The 21,211-nt window shown below is 36.4% G+C and overlaps 1 protein-coding gene across 2 annotated transcripts in view; it reads right to left on the reverse strand.

Annotated features, from left to right (window-relative positions):
* PFDN1 (prefoldin subunit 1) overlaps positions 1-21,211 on the reverse strand; it is a 65,841-nt gene that overhangs the window by 31,745 nt on the left and 12,885 nt on the right. For both annotated transcript variants that reach the window (XM_026508129.4, XM_057307171.1), the window contains exon 3: positions 1,504-1,588. In XM_026508129.4, coding sequence (XP_026363914.1) covers positions 1,504-1,588 — 85 coding nt within the window. The remainder of the gene's footprint in view (positions 1-1,503; positions 1,589-21,211) is intronic.

Below are 21,211 nucleotides of genomic sequence, written 5' to 3' on the forward strand. Positions count from 1 at the left end.
ATAGGGAGCTCTTATTTTTTGAGTTTTCATAAAAAGAATCATACACACAATGGTTTACATCTGGTTACTTATTCATCAGGGTAATTTTTAGATGTATTTACCTACAGCTGCAAAAACAGGTTTTTAGTTATCCACATGAAATAGTTTTATTTGGAGTTTTTTAAGTTACTTTGAGAACAGTAGAAGATATAAAATTCAATCCAGAATAGTCGGGCTAACAAAAATGATAAAATAGGACATAATAACAACCTGGTTACTAAAAGGTAAGTTTTTCTTTTTTGTTCTTTTGTTTGCATGCTTAATTGCTTTGTTTTTACAATATACCTTTGTAAAGTACAAATCTATTATTAAGTTTGTCTGAATTATGGTCAGTAGTCAAACAAAAATAAACCTAAGTAACCTAAGACACTACATACCCAGGCCATGCCAAGTTGGTGCCCCTAAGAAATCCCCGGGAGGACTGAGGGGGTGTCTCACCAATTCCGTAGAGAGCTGAGTCAGATTCTGAACTACTGCCTCAAACAGTACTCACACAAATTAGATAAAGTGACCTATGAAGTCATTGCAACCACCCCCATTTCAGGAAATCTTGGCCCCAAAGAAATAACAACCAGTCTTTTGCCCAGGCCAGTTTTTACTATACATAGGATGGACGTTCTACTCAAGCCCAAGAAGAGTATCTCATCAAAAGTCTTAATGTATATGGAAAATGTAATACAGTCCAATTATCCAAAAATTTACTATGTTTCTCTTACCCATCACCTTTTTCCCTAGCAAAAAAAAAAAAAAAAAAAAAAAGGAAAAAATTGTTTTCTCACTGCAGCACCATCCTTCGGCTATACCTAATCTACGTCAAACAAATTATAATATATGAGACATATATCAAGATCCTTTAAATACTATTATCATTACCCACTCTCATGCCAATCCACCACAATATGTGGTGTTTAAATATACACTGTGCTTTTTTTTTTTTTTTTTTTTTTTTAATATTTATCTATTTTACTGAGAGAGAGAGAGAGAACAAATGGGAGGGGCAGAAGGAGACAGAAACGGAAGCAGACTCCATGCTGAGGAGGGAGCCCAACGCAGGGCTCAATCTCACAACCCTGAGACCACGACCCAAGCCAAAACCAAGAGTTGGACACCCAACTTACTGCGCTGCCCAGGTGCCCCAGGTGCCCCTGCTTTGTTTTTAAAAACAGACATGTTCATTTGAAGGCAATGGAGAAAATACTCTCCATCGTCTTCAAAAATCTCTACATTTCCAAGAAACTATTCTTTTTTCTTCCTTCCTTCCTTTCTTTTTTTCTTTCCTTTGGGGGGGGGGAGGAGTGTCTTACACACTGCCATGAGTATGACTGATTTATTGCTCTAACACAATTCGATAAAATGAAAACATGACATGACTTTGGCAGACATACGTTTTCATTTAACATGACACACAGAGATAATTACCTTTTTCTTAAAATTTACTACTGTCAATATTCAATCGAAACTTACTTCCAATTCTTTAATTTTTTCTTCTGCTATTTTCTGTTTCTCTAACAGCTGATTGTGAATTACCTCCTTGGACTGAAGAATAAACCTACAAAACACAAAAAAGTTGAAGATTAAGCCACATGACCACTATAATAATCAAAATCAACAGCTACATACCACAAATATTAAACTAAGAAAATTAAGACAATGATCTCCTAATTCAGGACCAATAAAATGCACTGCTATGTTAATGCGACAAACTCAGGAAATCACCACAGGTTTAAGCCTTGGCTGAGAAGGATTAAAAGTTTAAAAGAAAATTCTGCTTACAACTCTAAGAAGGGAATCAGGCTTTAAGATTCATAAATAAACGAAAAAAAGGGATAAAAATCTATCACAGGCTAAAAGTTAAATAATAAAAATCCCCCATAATTTTTATTTTTCAATTGTCTAGATCAACTTTTATCTAGATATTTTTTAAACAATATTTATAAGTTAGAGCTCCCCCTCCAATCTTTTTAAACTTTTTTTTTGCAACAGCACTAACTCATGACCTTTTAAAGTCACAATCAAGTACTGTGTTAGGATCAATGCATTAGTGTTTATAGGAGTTCCTCACACAAAAAGCACTGTATAAAGCCTAGTATCTTTTATTATTATTTCCAGAGTTTATAATACCTCTGAAAAGCTCAAAATGCACAAGGGGAAATTTTCAACTTTTTCCATTTTACAGTCAGATACATTATTTACAACTGATGAGAGTGGAAATATGCGGAAGCTTTAAAAATTAGCACTGAATCCATTTTGTGAACATATGTTCATAATTCTTGCTGTAGGGAAAGGAAGAATAAACTATTTAGTAGCCTTAAAAAAGTGAAATGAATTCTTTCCCTTCTAATGGAATCAAGCGTCCAACTAAGCTGTAACAGATTTCCATTAAAAATTGCAATTAATTAGGCAGATGGTTTCTTCTCTTTGCATAAAACTTTAAGTTTAGCAACAAAGAACTAAACTTCATTTCTTTTTGTTGTTTTTATTGAAGTATAACTGACAAAAAATATTTTATTAGTTTCATATGTACAACAGTGATTCAATATTTGTATATACTACAAACTGATTACCACAGTAAGTCTAGTTATCATCTCTAATCATATAAAGTTAATATAATATTACTGACTGTATTCCCCATGCTGTACATTATATCCCCAAGACTTACGTTATTTTATAACCGGAAATTTGTACCTCTTAATCACCTTCACCAATTTTGTCCCCCAACATCTCCCCACCCCTAAACTCTGTATCTATGAGTCTGGGTTTTGTTTTCTTTGTTCTGTTTTTTAAGAACCCACTGGTATTGAAATCACTTGGTATTTGTCCTTCTCTGCCTGACTTATTTCGCTTAGCATAATACTCTCTAGGTACAGTCATGCTGTCATAAATGCCAATATTAACATTCTTTTTTATGGCTGATTACTATTCCAGTATGTGTGTGTGTGTGTGTGTGTGTGTGTGTGTTTTCTCATATGTCTGTTGGCCATCTGTATGTATTCTTTGGGAAGACGTCTATTCATATCCTATGCCCACTGTTTAATTGGATTTTTGTTGTTGTTGTTGTTATCGAGTTGTAGGTGTTCTTTGTATATTTTAGATAGTAAGCCTTTATCAGACATATGATTTGCAAATATCTTCTCCTATTCAGTTTACCTTTTCATTATGTTGATGCTTTCCTTTGCTGTACAGAAACTTTTTAGTTTGATGTAGTCCCATTTATTTTTGTATTTATTACCCCTACTTTGTAAGTTAGATGCAAACAACAACAATAAAAACAAAACAAAAACCTCACTAATATGAGGAGCTTACTACCTATATTTTCTTCTAGTTTTACTGGCTTTAAGTCTTACACTGAAGTTTTTAATGCACTTTAATTTTTGTATATGATGTAAGATTGTGGTCCAGTTTTCCGAACACCATTTACTGAAGAGAATACCGTTTCCCCATGCATATTCTTGCCTTCTTTGTCATACATTAATTGACTATATATGCATGGGTTTACTTCTGGGCTCTCTACTGTGTTTTACTGACCTGTGTATCTCCTTTAAACAAGAAGCCAAATAAGAAAACATATTAAGGTAGCAATATGCAGTTTTCTCTACTAACCACAAAACAAAACAAACAAACAAAAAAAACCCACCACTGTGTCTAGGCTGGGTTTTAACCAAGAGGATCTGTTATTATAAATATAAAACAAGTAAAAACAGACCAAAAATGGCAACTCCAGCTTTGTCCAGTCAACTGTGAGAAAACTGCTCCTCTTCTTTATGAATACACCACCCTGCCATATATAATACAACCTGGTAAAGTTCTCTTTCACTCCACTAATAATTAACCTTGTTAATGTCCTGATGTGGACAGTCCACATCATTTAACTGATGATCCTGGTCTTCAGCAGTAAGTTGATCCTTAGTTAAAATTTTACTCATAGAGTCACTGCCAAGATAGTGCACATTCATGCAAAATAAGGATTACTATATAACCTTTTGTGACTAAAATATTCTTATTAGTCCAAGAGACAGGTGCTATTTCTGATAAGACTAGGATACACTGAATATTTTTCTCAGAACTCTTTAATACAGGGGCGCATGGGTGGCTCAGCTGGTTAAGCAGCTGCCTTCGGCTCAGGTCATGATCTCCAGTGCCTGGGATCAAGCCCCACGTCGGGCTCCTCACTAAGTAGGGAGTCTGCTTCTCCTTCTCCCTCTGCCTCTCCCCCTGCTTGTGCTTTCTCTCTCTCTTTCTCAAATAAATAAAATCTTTAAAAAAAAAAAAAAAGAACTATTTAGTATAGTATTTGAAGAGTAAAGTGTTTTAAACTGTACTAAGTCTCAGTGATACCATGTAAAAAGTTATTATAAATCTAGGCCCAAAAGTCACCAAATTGTGTCATTAGATGCACAATTTTACTAACAAAGCCTTTTAGCCATAAAAATAATTTTCAGAATAAAATATACATTTTTAAATAGCACTGATTGCTGGCCAGTGAGTAGTATTCTCAAATAATAGGTCATCAGACATTACCTTTATTAGTGTCTGGGAAATTTTCAAAGCTAAGATTAGAGATCAAGTCATTACTTATGTGGCCTTTAAAAATAAAGTATCTGAACAGATACTAAATCCCTTGAGCAGAAAATAAAATTACTAGAAAGCAAGAACACTCAACAACAAAAACATGTTTTTCCATGGCCACACACCCTTAGGTAGCTATACTGGACTGTGCCAACTTCAAAGGCCAGAAAGATGTCGCTGAAGCTAGCCAATTTACTATAAGCCTAAGGATATCTCAGCCATAAAAGTCTTAAACAAGGATGAGCATTGAGTAAACACAACTGTTTACCTCAATGAGTAGTTACATTGTAAAATTCAAACAAAAAAACTTATGGAAAATTTGGTTTAGTCCTTTATTTTTAAAAAATGCCAACCACAAATCCAATGAAGACTGGGAAGGGCCCCAAGAAACATCTGAGTTTCTGGAAAAAGTCTTTAGGAACATTTTATCTATTGTTAAAAGGTGCTGAATTATCAAACGCTATTTTGAAAACACATAATAATGTAATTATGAGTCATTTATCATAAATAAATATTAGGCACATAGTTTCTCAAAGTAGAGACTCTCACAGAGATCCTGCCTGATAGCTCATGGAAAGCCAAATGGTAGATAAAGGGTTCTGCAGGTCAAAATGTGCCACAAAGGAAACATAAACCGTGAAGAGGAAAGTTATTTTTATATGACACATGACATGCAAAGAATGTGCTTACAATATTCGGGATTATATATGCTACACTAGAGTCACTGCTTTGTAAAGAGCCTCAACACTGGAAACCAATGCTAGGTGGCCCAGCACGGCCAACCTTCATGCTCAAGTAGCCTACTTAATTTCCTCATTAATTTATAATTATGCCACCTGAAATATACATTATTTTTGAAATACGTAATTTTTATGATGACTTTTGTGTTTGTTTCTTGAGAAACATCAGAGGGTATGTTCTGAACTGTCCTGCAGGTTGGTACATGACTTCCACTTTCTTATGACTCAGCATGAATCAAGAGTGTTGTTTACCTGCCCAAAATAAAATCCAAGATGAGCGACAATGTTGTCTTTTGGGTATGCTCACCTGGACATACACTATTCAGACACAACAATATGCTTATGATGATGTATTCTGTATGGGTGGGAAACTTTTAGAGGACATCTGAAAACATATGGGATTTAGAACATTCACAAATTAAGTGGCAGAGAAAAGGATGAATAAGAATGAATCTATCTTGGGGCACCTGGGTGGCTCATTAGGTTAAGCGTATGACTGTTGATCTCAAACTGAGGTCTTGATCTCAGGTCGTGAGTTCAAGCCCCATGTTGTGCTCCATGCTGAGCATGGAGCTTGCTTAAAACAGAACAAAAAGAAAGAGTCTATCTTGCTTCTTTGCCTCACCCCACTGGTGATGAAAACTACTAGCATATGCACACAAAGATCTATGTGCAAAAAAAAATTTATGTCATAATTTTAGCAAGCAAGGAAGAACTAAAATCCCCTAGTAAAGAAGGAATTTTAAAATTATGGTACATCCAGGGAGCCTGGCTGGCTCAGTTGGTGGAACATGTGACTCTTGATCTCAGGCTTTTAAGTTTGAGCCCCACATTGGTTGTAGAGGTTAGTTAAAAATAAAATCTCTAAAAAATAAATAAAAATAAAATTATGGCACATCCATATTGTAGAATATTGAGCAAGCAGAGACATTTGTTACCAGCATAATGGAGAACAGATACCCTGAACATTCTTCCTACTAAAAAAGCAAAAAAAAAAAAAAAAATTGTTTTTCTAACATTTTGCTGAGCAAACACACATGAAACATTCCAGAGGCCCAAAAGAAGTGAGATCAGGAATTCTGAAAGGTATGAAAACAGTAAAACTGCTTTCAACTTGAGAGTTCCTGCTGAATCCCAGAGACCTTGAGGATCCATACTGATAAAGAAACAGGAGATAAAACCTACAAACCATCCAAAATGAAGATACTATTAGGAAAATTCTCAGTTAAAGCCAGGTCCCCAAAGGGTTCCACCTTCAGTAAGAGTGAAGAAGAGTGAAAAAAAAAAAAAAAAAAAAAGAAAAAAGAAACTTGTCTCTCAGTAGGGTAAAATAGAAGAAATCTGTCTACACCACGGAAGTAAATAAAATGAACAAACAAAAATGTCCCCTAAGCATGTATAACCAAAGGAAGGAGGGTGGGGGGATGGCAAAATGGGTGCAGAGGAGTGGGACATACTTGCTTCCAGTTATAGAATGAGTAAGTCACCAGGGAAAAAGGTACAGCATAAGGAATACAGTCTGTGGTACTGAAAAGGCATTGTATGATGACAGACATTAGCTACACTCTTGATGAGCAGAGCAGAACATATAGACTTCTCGAATCACTTTTACACCTGAAACTAATTAACACTGTACTGTCAACTATACTTCAATTAAAAAATAAAAAATATTTTAAAAATTCAACACAATAAAAAAATGAAATACAGTGAAAAGGATTTTTTTTTAAAGATTTTATTTATTTATTTGACAGAGATAGAGACAGCCAGCGAGAGAGGGAGCACAAGCAGGGGGAGTGGGAGAGGAAGAAGCAGGCTCATAGCAGAGGAGCCTGATGTGGGGCTCGATCCCATAACGCCGGGATCACGCCCTGAGCCAAAGGCAGACGCTTAACTGCTGTGCCACCCAGGCGCCCCAGATTTTTTTTTTTTATTTGACTAAAGATACATCAGTTATGTAGGAAGAGTGTAATTTTCATATTTTTATTCTCAGGATGTAAATAACTTTTCAAAATGTAAGCTATGAATTCAAATTTTTTAAAATAGTTAAGTATGATATATATAAAAACACATTTCATTTTTACTCAGAAAAAAAAAAAAAAACACTTGGGTGTCTTTTTTTGATATATAACCAACATGTAACATTATATTAGTTTCAGGTCTCAGTTCTTACTGGAATATAAGAACTCTCCTATTTTTGTTTTTTTAAGTAGCTATCAAAAAGCAAATGACAAAATCAAGCAGATCATGAACTATTTCTAAAAGGAAGGAGACAGAACATTAAACAATTAACAACTTATAAAACTTATGTGAGCAGTGCTAAGAGTTGTTAAAGTCTCACTAAAGGTAATTCTACATTTCCTAAACATTCGAGAAAAAAAGGTATTTTAACTAAAAAAAGAATCAAAGAATGTATAACCATAACTGACCGTCTCATGGGTTCTGGTCCAAATTCGACCTACTGTATGGTTTAGAAAATCTCCAGCACAGACTTTAATTTACAGTGTTCCTAATTAGGTGGGTGGCAAAGTTCAAGTAAACTTGATGATGGGTTAATAAAAATTAATCAAACTAAGAGAAAGAAAAAGCTATTAAAAAATAAACAACAATAACAAAATAGGATACAGCATTCAAGACCTAAGAAACAATACTGAGCAGTCTAACATATGTGTAATTAGAGATCCAGAAGGAAAGAATGAAGCAGAAGAAACACTTGAAGAAATAATGAACAAGAATTTCCTAAAACAAATTAAAAAAACAAACCCCACCAAATCACAGTTCCAAGATACCCAGAGAAAGCCAAGCAAAACAAAAACAAAAACAAGATGTAACAGGTAACATAATTAAACTACTGAAACTCAAAGATAAACAGAAAATCTTACAGGCCCAGAGAAATGACAGATTACGTTCAGAAAAACAAAGGCAAGAGGCACAGCAAACTTCTTGTCTCAAACTATATATGGCAGAAGACAATGGAATGACATTTTCAAAATACTGAAAGAAAAAAGTTATTAGCCCAGGAGTACATACAAAGTGAAAATATCTTTCAAAATGAAGGAGAAGGGGCACCTGGGTGGCTCTGTCGGTTAAGCGTCAACTCTAGATTTTGGCTCGCGTCATAATCCCAGGATCCTGGGATCAAACCCTAAGTCAGTCTCCATATTCAGTGGGAAGTCTGCTTGAGGACTCTTTATCACCCTCTACCCCTTCCCCTGCTCATGCACACTCTCTCTCTCTGAAATAAATAAATTTTTAAAAAATACTTTTAAAAATGAAGAAAAAAATTCAAACAAACAAAAGCTGAGACTATTTTGGCAAATATAGACCATAAAAATGTTAAAATTAGTTCTTCAGCAAAAGGAGTATAACTTCAGCAGGAGTATGTTGTAAGGCAACTTACAAAGAAATGAAAAACACTCGAGACAGTATAAATTAAGATGAATATAAGCGACTTTTTTTTAACTGGTAGTCACTTTCAAAAAAACACTGTATTTATTTATTTACTTCAGAGAGAGAAAGGAGGGGAGAGACAGAGAGAGACAGACAGACACACACACACAGAGAATAGCAGGGAGAGGAGCAGAGGGAGAGGGACAAGCAGATTCCACGCTGAGCATGAGCCCAACGTGGGCTTTGATTCCATGACCCTGAAATCATGACCTGAGCCCAAATCAAGAGTTAGACGCTCAAACGACTGAGCCACCCAGGCACCCCTATTTTTAGTCATTTTAAAAGACAGGTGACTGCCTAATGCAGAGACTGGCAAACTATGGCAAGCAGTCCAATCCAGGCACGTTCATTTGTTTATATAATGTCTACGGCTATTCTCACAACAAAGACAGAGTTAAGAGAGACTATTATGATAGAGATCACATGGCCAGCAAAGTCAAAAATATTTACTATCTGCCCCATTACAAAACAAGCTTGCCAACTCCTGATCTAAAGCAAACTATGGGGGCACCTGGGTGGCTCAGTCAGTTAAGAGTCTGCCTTCGGCTCAGGTCATCATCCCAGGGTCTGGGATTGAGTCCCACATGGGGCTCCCTGCTCAGGGGGGAATCTGCTTCTCCCTCTGCCTGCTGTTCCCCCTGCTTGTGCACACTCTTGCTCTCTCTCTCTTCAATAAATAAATAAAAATTTTTTTTTTAAGATTTTATTTATTTATTCGACAGGATAGAGATAGCCAGCGAGAGAGGGAACACAAGCAGGGGGAGTGGGAGAGGAAGAAGCAGGCTCATAGCGGAGGAGCCTGATGTGGGGCTCGATCCCGTAACGCCGGGATCACGCCCTGAGCCGAAGGCAGACGCTTAACCGCTGTGCCACCCAGGCGCCCCAAATAAAATATTTTTTAAATTAATTAATTACTTAAGCAAACTATAACACGTAAATGGTTTAACAGTAAAAAGAAAAAAAGGAATGGGTGAAGGAATTTGAAATATAATATTAAAGATGAAGCAAATAATAGTACTTAAAGGTAGAATGTAACAAAAACATATATTGTAAAAACAGGAAAATCACTAATTTTAACTGAAGACTAATAAGCCAAAAGTGAAGATAAAATAGGACCATAAAAAAAATAATCTAAAAGAGGGGTGCCTGGCGCAGTTAAGCATCCAACTCTTGGTTTCAGCTGAGGTTGTGATCTCAGGGTTGTGAGACTGAGCCCTGTGTTGGGCTTTGCGCTCAGTGCAGAATTTGCCTAAGTTTCTCTCTTTCCCTCTCCCTCTGCCCCTCCCCACCACACAGGCTCCCTCTGTCCCTGAGATAAATAAATCTTAGAAAAAGAAAAAATACATATATATATATATATAAAACCTAAAAGAAGGCAGAAAAAAAAGGAAAAGGAATAAAGAACAAACGAAACAAAAAACAAGTAGCAGAGTGGTAGATTTCAATCCAACCACAACAACAATTACTTGAAAAATAAATGATCCGAACACCCTAATTAGAAGGTACAAATTGTCAGACTGGATTAAATATCATGACCCAACTATGCAATCACCAACAAATATACCTTAAATAAAAAGACATAAACAGTTTAAAAGTAAAAGCATGATCACACTCACTAGGATGTAAATAATGAAAAAGATAGGTAATAACAAATGCTGGAGGGAATATGGAGAAACTGGAACCCTCATATGTTGCTAGTGGATACTAAAATAGCATAGCTGCTATGAAAAACATTCTGGCAGTTCCTCAAAATGTTAAACATAGTTACTTATGACCCAGCTATTCAACTTCTAGGAGTATAGCCAAGAGAATGAACACATAAACACACACACACACACACACACACACAAATATTCAAAGCAGATTATTCATGATAGTCATAAACTGGAAACAACTGAACTGTCCATCCACTGACGAATGGATAAATACAATGTGGTATATTCCTACAATAGAATATTACTCAGCAATACAAAGGAATAAAGTACTGACTGATACATGCTACAACATGGATTAACCTTTAATACATAATGCTGAGGGGTACCTGGCTGGCTCAGTCAGAAGAGCATGTGACTCTTGATTTCAGGGATGTGAGTTCAAGCCCCACACTGGGTGTTCAAGTTTAAATAAATAATACTTAAAATAAAATAAAAGAAGATAAATAAAACATAATGCTGAGAAGGCAAACGCAATATTATATTATTGTATGATTCCATTTACGTGAAATGTCCAGAATAGGCACACTCATACAGACAGAATGATCAGTGATTGCCTACAACAGAAAGAAGGGAGAAAGATGGAATAACAACTATGGGTTCATGGGTTCTTTTCATAGTGAAAAATACGTTCTGGAATTAGTGGCAGTAACTGCACAATTTCATCAATATTCTAAAAACCACTGATTTGTATACTTTAAAATGTTTAAAAAAGTGAATTTTATGTTATGTGAATTTTATCTTAAAAAAAATAGCCAAAAGACTTACACACTTCATCAAAGAAGACATGAAGATGAGAACTAATACTCAACATCACGAGTTATTAAAGAAATGCAAAATTAAACCACAAGGACACACCATTACATATCTACGGGAATGCCTAGAATCAACAACAACAAAAAAGGCAATACCAAGCATTAATGAAGATGCAAACCAACTGGAACTCTCATACGTAGATGGTTGGCAAAATAGTTGGCCAGTTTCTTATAAACTTAAGCAATCACCCACCACTGAACCCCGCAATCCCATTCCTAAATTTATAACCCAGAAAAATAAAAACATATGTCTGCAAAAACAAAACAAAACAGTACAAAATATTTATGTCTACTGTATTCATAATTGCCAAAAACTAGAAACTCAATGTCCATCGACTGGTGAATGGAGGAAATGTGGTGCAGCTATACAATGAAATGCTATTAAGCAATAAAAAGAACTACTGATACACCTAACGACATCAAGAAATCTCAAAAGTTACACCAAGTCAAAGGCAACAGACGCAAAGAGTTATATACAGTATGCTTCCATTTACATAACATTCTAAAAAGGGAAAATAAGGGGAAAAAATAAACCAATAGTTAATAGGGAGTAAGGGTAAAGAGAGAAGAATGACTAAGGAATGTTCTGAGGAGATGTAAATATTTCAAAACCAGACTGTGGTGTTAATTACACAACCATATATGTTTGTCAAAAGATAAGAACTTTATAACTAAAAAGGTTAAATTTGGGGCACCTGGATGGCTCAGTCAATTAAGCATCCAACTCTTGGTTTCAGCTCAGATCATAACCTCAAGAGTTGTGGGATCCAGCCCTGCACCAGGCTCTGCACTCAGCACAGAGTCTACTTGAGTTTCTCTCTCCCTCTGCCCCTTCATGGTGCCCCCCCAAAATAAATAAATCTTTAAAAAAAAAGAAAAAAGAAAAACAATCAGGAAATGATTTTATTTCCAACAAAATGGAAATAGATTAATCTTAGAATGACATTAACATAAGTACACTTAAGAGTTTCAAAGTGACTAAAGAACATCCATTTTTTAAAATTATGAAATAAAATCAGATACATATCAAGTATAACTGAACAAAAAGAACCAAATTGTGGAAGTTAAAACTAATAAAAACAGGGGTGCCTGGGTGGCTCAGGTGGTTAAGTGGCTGCCTTCAGCTCAGGTCATGATTTCAGGGTCCTGGGATCAAGCCCCGTGTTGGGCTCCATGCTCAACAGGGAATCTGCTTCTCCCTCTCCCTCTGCCCCAACCCCCACTGTGCTCTCTCATCATCTCTCAAATAAATAAAATCTTTTAAAAAAACTAATGAAAATAATTACAACAAAATAATGAGTTAAGGGATACACAAGACAAAAAAGATGTAAAATGGATGTGGATGGAACTAGAGGGTATTATGCTAAGCAAAATAAGTCAATCAGAGAAAGACAATGATATGATTTCACTCATGTGGAATTTATGAAACAAAACAGAGGATCATAGGAAAAGGGAGGGAAAAATAAAACAAGACGAAATCAGAAAGGGAGACAAAGCATAAGAGACCCTTAACTAAGGAAATAAATTGAGGGATGCTGGAGAGGAGGAGAGGGGGGTGGGGACTGGGTAACTGGGTGATGGGCATTAAGGAAGACACGTGATGTAATGAACACAGGGTATTATATACAAATGATGAATCACTGAACTCTACCTATGAAACTAATAATACACTATATGTTAATTAGTTGAATTTAAATAAAATAATGTTTTTAAAGATGTAAAATGTTACCATATGATTTCACTCATACACAAAATTTAAGAAACAGAATAAATGAGCAAAGAAAAAAAGAGAGACAAACCAAGAAACAGACTATTAACTACAGAGAACAAGGTGATGGCTGGGGGCGGGGGGAGGGGGCAGAGGGGGCGGGGTGGAGCAGGTGTGGAGGGAGGATGGGTCAAACAGACGATGGGGATTAAGGAGTACACTTGTCATGATGAGCACTGGGTGATAATGTAAGGAATTGTTAAATCACTATATTGTACACATGAAACTAATATAACACTGTATGTTAACTATACTAGAATTACAATTTAAAAATAAATAAACAAACACAAATAAAACCATTCCTATTTTTAAAAAGGATGTAAAAATGTGAAGTCAAAAACATAAAATGTGGTGGGGCAGGTGTAATAATGTTAAGCTTTACAATGGGGTCAAACTTAAGCTGTTATCAACTTGAAAGACATCATTTTAGACATGTCATTGTATATAAGCCTCATAGTAACCTCAAATCAAACACCTACAGTAAATACAAAAAAATTAAAGAGAAAGGAATATAAGCACACCACTAAAAAACTCATCAAACCACAAAGGAAAAGAGCAAAAGAAGCAAGGAACTGAGAATAACCACAAAAACATCCAGAAAACAATTAAGAAAATGGTAATAAGCACGAATCTATCAACAATTACTTTAAATGTTAGTGGACTAAATTCCCAAGTTAAAAGACAGAGTGAATTAAATAACACACGACACATCTACCTGCTGCCTACAAGATACTCCCTTTAGATGTGAAGACATATGCAAACAAAGTGAAAGATATTCAATGCAAATAGAAACAACAAGAAAGCTGAAGCAGCTATACCTTTATCAAACAAAATAGTCTTTAAAACAAAGACTATAATAACGGACAAAATACGGCACTACATACTGATAAAGAAGTCAATCCAATAAGACGATATAACATTTGTTAATATTTACATGCCAATCGTAGGAGCACCTAAATAAAAGCAAGGTAGGGCATCTGGCTGGCTCAGTCAGAAGAGCATGCCACTCTAGATCTTGGCGTTTTGAGTTCAAGCCCCAAACTGGGTATAGATATTACTTAAAAAATAAAAAAAACTTTAAAAAATAAATAATTAAAAAGCAAATTTAACAAATCCAAAGGGAAAAACAGACAGCAATGCAATAATAGTAGGGCACTTTAATGCCCTCACTTCCATCAAGGGATAGAAAATCACTAAGGAAACAGCCTTTATGACACATAACACCAAATAGACTTAACAGATATTTACAGAACATTCCATCCAAAATCAACAGAATACACATTATTCTCAAGTGCACAGGAAACATTGTCCAAGTCAGATCATATGTTGGGCTACAAACAAATATTATTAAATTTGAGGACTGAAATCATATAAGCATCTTTTCATGAAACTAGAAATTAATTACATGTAAAAAAACTGGAAAACTCAAATATGTAGAGACTAAACAACACGTCACTAAGCAACCAAAGAAGAAATCAAAAGGGAAATAAAAAATACTTTGAGATAAATGAAATTGGAAAAGCAAAATACCAAAATTTACAGGAAGAAACAAGAAAAATCTCAAATAACCTAACTTTACACCTCAAGGAACTAGGGTTAAAAAAAAAAAAAAAAGACAAAACAAAGCCCAAAGTTAGTAGAAGGGAGGAAATAACAAAGATTAGAGGAGAGAGCATGAGAGTAAAAAGACAACAGAAAAGATCAATAAAATTAAGAGCTGGTTCTTTGAAAAGATAAACAAAATAGACAATCCTTTAGCTACAGTCACCAAGACAAAAAAAAGAGAGAGAGAGAGAGAGAGAGATGACTCAACATCAGAAATGAAAGAAGAGATGTTACAAATGATACCACAGAGGCTCCCGGGGTCCTGGGATCCAGTACTGCACTGGGCTCTCTGCTCAGGGGAGAGTCTGCTTCTCTCTCTCCCTCTGCCTCTCCCCACCCCCCCCCATGCACTCGCTCTAAAATAAATATATAAAAAATTTTTTAAATGATACCACAGAAATACAGAAGATCCTAAAAGACAAGAATTATACGGCAGCAAACTGGATAACCTAGAGAAAATGGATAAATTCCTAGAAACATACAATCTACCAAGACTGAATCGTAAATATACACAAATCTGAACAGACCAATTACTACAGAAGAAAACTGAAACACTCATCAAAAATCTCCCAACAAGTCCAGAACCAGACGACTTCACTGATGAATTCTACCAAACATTCAAAGAATATCAACGCTTCTCAACTCAACTCTTAAAAAAAAAAAAAAAAAAAAAAAAAGAGGGAACACTCTCACATTCATTTTAGAGGGCCAGCATTACCCTAATACCAAAACCAGATAAAGACACCCAAAGAAAAGAAAATTACAGGCCAATATCCCTAATGAACACAGATGCAAAAATCCCCAACAAAATCTTAGCAAACCAAATTCAACATATATTAAAAGTGGGGACTGGGGAGACTTTCAGGGAAGATGGTGGAATAGGAGCTCACCTCATCCCACCAAACAACTAGATAACACCCATATCAGCATAAATAACCCAAAATATAACCTGAAGACTGGCAGAACAGACTCTCCACATCCAAATGTAGAGAAGGGGCCACATCAAAGACGACAGGAAGGGTGGAAAGTCAAATGGACCCCAAGAACTGTCCATGGAAGGGAGGGACTGGCAGATGCAGAGAGGGGATATGACCAGATCCCCAACCCAGGCATGAGAGGCCCACATGGGGAAGACATATCCCCCATAACATTTGGCTTGGAAAACGAGAGGAGCCTAATGATCAGTAGGGCTTAACACCTGGAATTTTAATAATCAGGAGGCTCTGCTTTAGGAGAGTGGGAAGGGTGGAGTCCCTGCCCTTAGAGAGACAGCACAACAGGGGCGCCTGGATGGCTCAGTCAGTTGAGCGACAGACTCTTGATTTTGGCTCGGGTCATGAGCTCCTGGGTCACAGGATCAAACCCTGTATCAGGCTCCACAGTCAGTGGGGAGTCTGCTTGAAGATTCTCTCCCTCTGTTTCTCCCCCCACACATGTGTGCACTCTCTCTCTCTCTCAAATAAATAAATGAATCTTAAAAAGAGAGAGAGAGCACAAGAAACATTCCTGCTGAGATACAGCACAAAAGCAGCAGTTTGAAAAATGCCTGGGGTATATGAGAAGGAGATTTATTGACTAATCGCAGAGTCTGTACGGGAAGGGCTGGGATCTTTGGGAGACTTCTCTAAGAACTAAAGAGCTGGCAGGTACCACTTCTCTTCCCCACCCTACAGCCTAGATACACCTGTGGGAACCAGCACAGCACCTACACTCTCCATCCTGCTTGCTAACAGCATCCCCATCCACAAAGACCTCTGCAGTTCTGCCCCTCCAACCTGGCAGGCCTCAGCAAGAGTTTTCTCAGGAGGCTGCAGTCCCCTCCTGCAGCAGAGCAGCACAGACCATGCTGGCACCATGCACCCCATTCTCATGTTCTGCTGCTAATGTGCTCCCTCCCATATGCCCTTGTTTGGAGCCCATCTAAAGTGGTGTCATAAGCCTGGTAGTTTGCAAGCAGTCCCAAGAGGGGCCAGCACCACTCCAAAGTGAATCCTGTCCCAGGGAGAAGAGAATATAACCCCACACACCACTCCAACTACAGCCCCAACTGTGGGCAGACACTGGGTCTGACTGCAGGCCCTTTCCAACAAAAGTTTCTCAGGAACAACATAGGGAGAGCACCCTGAAGTTCAGTGCTATTGCATCTATGGCAAAAATCTGGTCTGACTCAACTCAAGCACAAGGTGGATTCAGACTGGCCCATTAACAACACAGGGACCAAACCTTGCCCACAACAGGCAAAGAGAACCATTAAAGATAACTAGACTGCAGGCAAACAGAGATCAGCCACAGCAGTAAGGCACAAGCAACATACATAGGAGACATCCTTGAAGGGCCAGGACTGGTGAACAGGGAACACTGCACTGCAGGGCACTATAGGACCTATTCTTCATCAGGCCACTACTTTCAAGAGCAGGAGAAATAGCTGACCTTCACAACACACAGAAACAGACATAGAGAGTTAGACAAAGTGAGGAAACAAGGGAGTATGCCCCAATGAAAGAACAGGATACTATCACAGCAAGAGAGATAAATGAAATGGAGATAAGTAATATGCCTGATAGAGAATTTAATGTACTGGTTAGAAAGACACTCATTGGATTGGAGAAAAGAGTGAAAAACCTTGGTGAGACCCTCAACAAAGAGAAAGAAAATGTAAAATGAACCAATCAGAGATGAAGAACTCAATAACTGAAATTAAAAACACACCAGACAGAATAAACAGTAGACTACAGGAAGCAGAAGGAGGAATGTAAGTGATCTGGAAGACAGAGTAATGGAAAGCAATCAAGCTGAACAGGAAAGAAAAAAAATAATAAATGAAAAGACTCTGGGAACTCAGCGACACCATCAATTGTAAGGAAACAGAAATTCAGATCCAGAAGGCACAGAGAGCCCCCAACAAAAGCAACCCAAGGAGGTCCACACCAAGACAAAAGGTAATTAAAATGGAAAAAAGTAGTGATAAAGACAAAATTTTGAAATCATCAAGAGAAATCAGTTACAAACAAGGAAAAACCCGTAAGGCTATCAGCTGATTTTTCAGCAGAAACTTGGCAGGCCAGAAGGAAGTAGAATGATATATTCAAAATGCTTAGAAAAAAAAAAAAAAAAAAAAAACCTATAACCAGGTTTTTCTCTATCCAGGAAAGAGAGATAAAGAATTTCCCAGAATTTCCTGGACACACAAAAGTGAAAGGAATATCACCACTAAACGAGCCTGACAGGAAATGTTAAATGGAACTTTCGACAGAAAGGAAAGACTGTAAGTAGAAGAAAAATAGGAATTACAAAAGCAGTAAAATTAGGTTTACTATAAAAATCAGTCAAGTGATTCACAACACAAAATAAAAGGACATGAAGTATGACACCATATACCTAAAACATGGGGGGGGGTAGCAAAGAATGGGTTCAAACTTAAGCCTTAGTTCCCAACTGAGCCACCCAGTGCCCAAATTTTTTAAATTATTTTTAAGTAATTTCTACACCCAACATGGGGTTCGCAAACTCACAACCCCAAGATCAAGAGTCACATGCTCTACTGACCGAGACAGCCAGGTGCCCCGGAAGCTGGTTCTTTGAAAAGATCAAAAAAAAAAAAAAAAAAAAAAAAAAATCGATAAACCTTTAGCGAGACGCAATTTTAAAAAGTAAATAAATAAGAGAAAGAGAGAGAGAAGGACTCAAAGTCAGAAATGAAAGAGAAGAAATAACAACCAACTCTACCAAAAAACAAAGGATTATAAGAAAATATTATGAAAAATTATATGCCAACAAACTGGACAACCTAGAAGAAAAGGATAAATTCCCAGAAACATAAAACCTTCCAAAACTGAATCAGGAAAAAACAGAAAATTTGAACAGACCAATTACCAGCAATGAAACTGAATCAAAAATTAAAAAATCCCAACAAATAAAAGTCCATGACCAACTTCATAGGTGAATTCTTCCAAACATTTAAAGAATTAATATCTTTCTGTATTCCAAAAAATAGAAAAGGAAGGAAAACGTCCAAATTCATTCTATGAGGCCAGCATTACCCTGATATGAAAACTAGATAAAGGAACTACAAAACAGAACTACAGGCCACTATCTCTCATGAACATCAATGCAAAAATCCTCAACAAAATATTAGCAAATCGAATCCAACAATTCATTTAAAAAACCATTCACCACAATCAAGTGGGATTTATTCCCAGGATGCGAGGGTGGTTCAATATTCACAAATCAATCATCGAGATACATCACATTAACAATAAAAGAAAGGATAAGAACCACACGATCATTCAATAGATGTAGAAAAAGCACCTGACAAAGTATAAAAAACATTCATGATGCAAACCTTGAAACAAAGTAGGTTTAGAGGGAACATACCTCAACAAAATAAAGGCCATATATGAAACACCCACAGCTAACATCATACTCAATGGTGAAAAATGGAGAGCTTTCCCCTAAGATCAGGAACGAGACAAGGATGTCCACTCTCACCACTTTTATTTAACAGAGTACTAGAAGTTCTAGCCACAGCAACCAGACAAGAAAGAGAAATAAAAGGTATCCAAATAGGTAAGGAAGTAGTAAAACTTTCACTAACTGCAGATGACATAATAGTAGATACAGAAAACCCTAAAGACTTCCAAAAAACTATTAGAACTGACAAATGACTTCGGTAAGGCCGCAGGTCACAAAATCAACATACAAAAAAAAAAAAAACACAAAAAAACACAAAAAAAACAAAATCAACATAGAAAAATCTGTTGCATATCTATACACTAATAATGAAGTAGCAGAAAGAAAAATTAAGAACACAATCCCAATAATTGCACTGAAAATAATAAAATACCACTGAATAAACTTAACCAAGGAGATGAAAAACCTGTACTCTGAAAACTATAAAACACTGATCAAAGAAACTGAAGACAACACAAATGGAAATATATCCCATGCTCATGGACTGGAAGAACAAATATTGTGAAAATGCCCATACTACTCAAAGCAATCTACAGATACAATGCATTCCCCAACAAAATTAGGATAGCACTTTTCACAGAACTGCAACAAACAATCCTAAAAGTTGTACAGAACCATCAAAGACCCCAAATATCCAAAGCAATCTTGTGAAAGAGCAAAGCTAGAGGTGTCATGCTTCCTGATTTTAAACTATATTACAAAGCTATATTAATCAAATACAGTACTAGCCTAAAAGCAGACATAGATCAATGAAACAAAAGAGAAAGCTCAGAAATAAACCTACATATATATGATCAATTAATTTACAACAAGGGGAAGAATATATAATGAGGAAATGACAGTCTCTTCAATAAGTGGTGTTGGGAAAACTGGATAGCCATATGAAAAGAATGAAACTGTAAGACTATCTTACAGTATGCACAAAAATCAATTCAAAATGGATTAAAGGCTTGAACATAAGACCTAAACCATAAAACTCCCAGAAGAAAACTTAGACAACAAAAGCAAAAATAAGTAAGGGAAACTACATCAAACCAAAAAGCTTCTACACAGCCAAGAAAATAAAATGAAAGGGTAACTTGTGAATTGGGAGAAAATATTTGCAAATCATATATATGATAAGGTGCTAATATCCAAAATACATAAAAAAGAACTTTCGCAACATAATAACAAAAAAGAAAACAACCCTCATTTAACAATGGGCAGAGGATCTAAATATACATTTTTCCAAAGACGACAGAGAGATGGCCAACATGTACAATGAAAAGGTACTCAACCTCACTAATCATTAGGGAAATGTAAATCAAACCACAATGAGATGTCACCACAAATCTATGAGAATGGCTATTATCAAAACACAAGAAATAACAACTGTTGGCAAGAACAAGGAGAAAAGGGAAGCCTTGGGCACTGTAGGTGGAAATCTAAATTGTTGCAAACACTATAAGAAATAGTATGGAGGTTCCTCAAAAAATAAAAAATAGAACTACCATATGATCCAACAATTCTACTTCTCAGTATTTGTCCAAAGACAACGAAAACATCAATTTGAAAAAGATGTGAACTCCATGCTCACTGTAGCACTATTTACAATAGTCAGGACATGGAAGCAACCTGTGTCCATTAATGGGTGGATAAAGAAAATGTGGTATATATACACAACGGAGTATGATTCATCCTTAAATCCTGGGGTGTCTCAGTCGGTTAAGCGTTCTAACCCTTGATTTCAGCTCAGGTCATGAACTCATGGCTCGTGAGATCCCATCAGGTGTGGAGGCTGCTTAAGATTCTCTCTCTCCCTCTCCCTCTGCCCCTCCCCCCACCAAGCGTGTGTGTGTGTGTGTGTGTGTGTGTGTGTGTGTGTGTGTGTGTGTACATTCTCTCTCTTCCTCAAAAAAAAAAAAAAAAAAAAAAAACGAAAAAAGGTTGGGAACAAGTTGGAGACAACCTGAAAGAACAGATGGCCAAAGTGGAACTATTTGAGCACAAAATAACATAGTTTCAGATTATATTCCAGAAATACAGCACCTAGACCTGCCATACGTTAGG

The sequence above is a fragment of the Ursus arctos genome, unplaced genomic scaffold (assembly GCF_023065955.2).
Source record: "Ursus arctos isolate Adak ecotype North America unplaced genomic scaffold, UrsArc2.0 scaffold_5, whole genome shotgun sequence".
In the NCBI taxonomy this organism is placed as follows: domain Eukaryota; kingdom Metazoa; phylum Chordata; class Mammalia; order Carnivora; family Ursidae; genus Ursus; species Ursus arctos.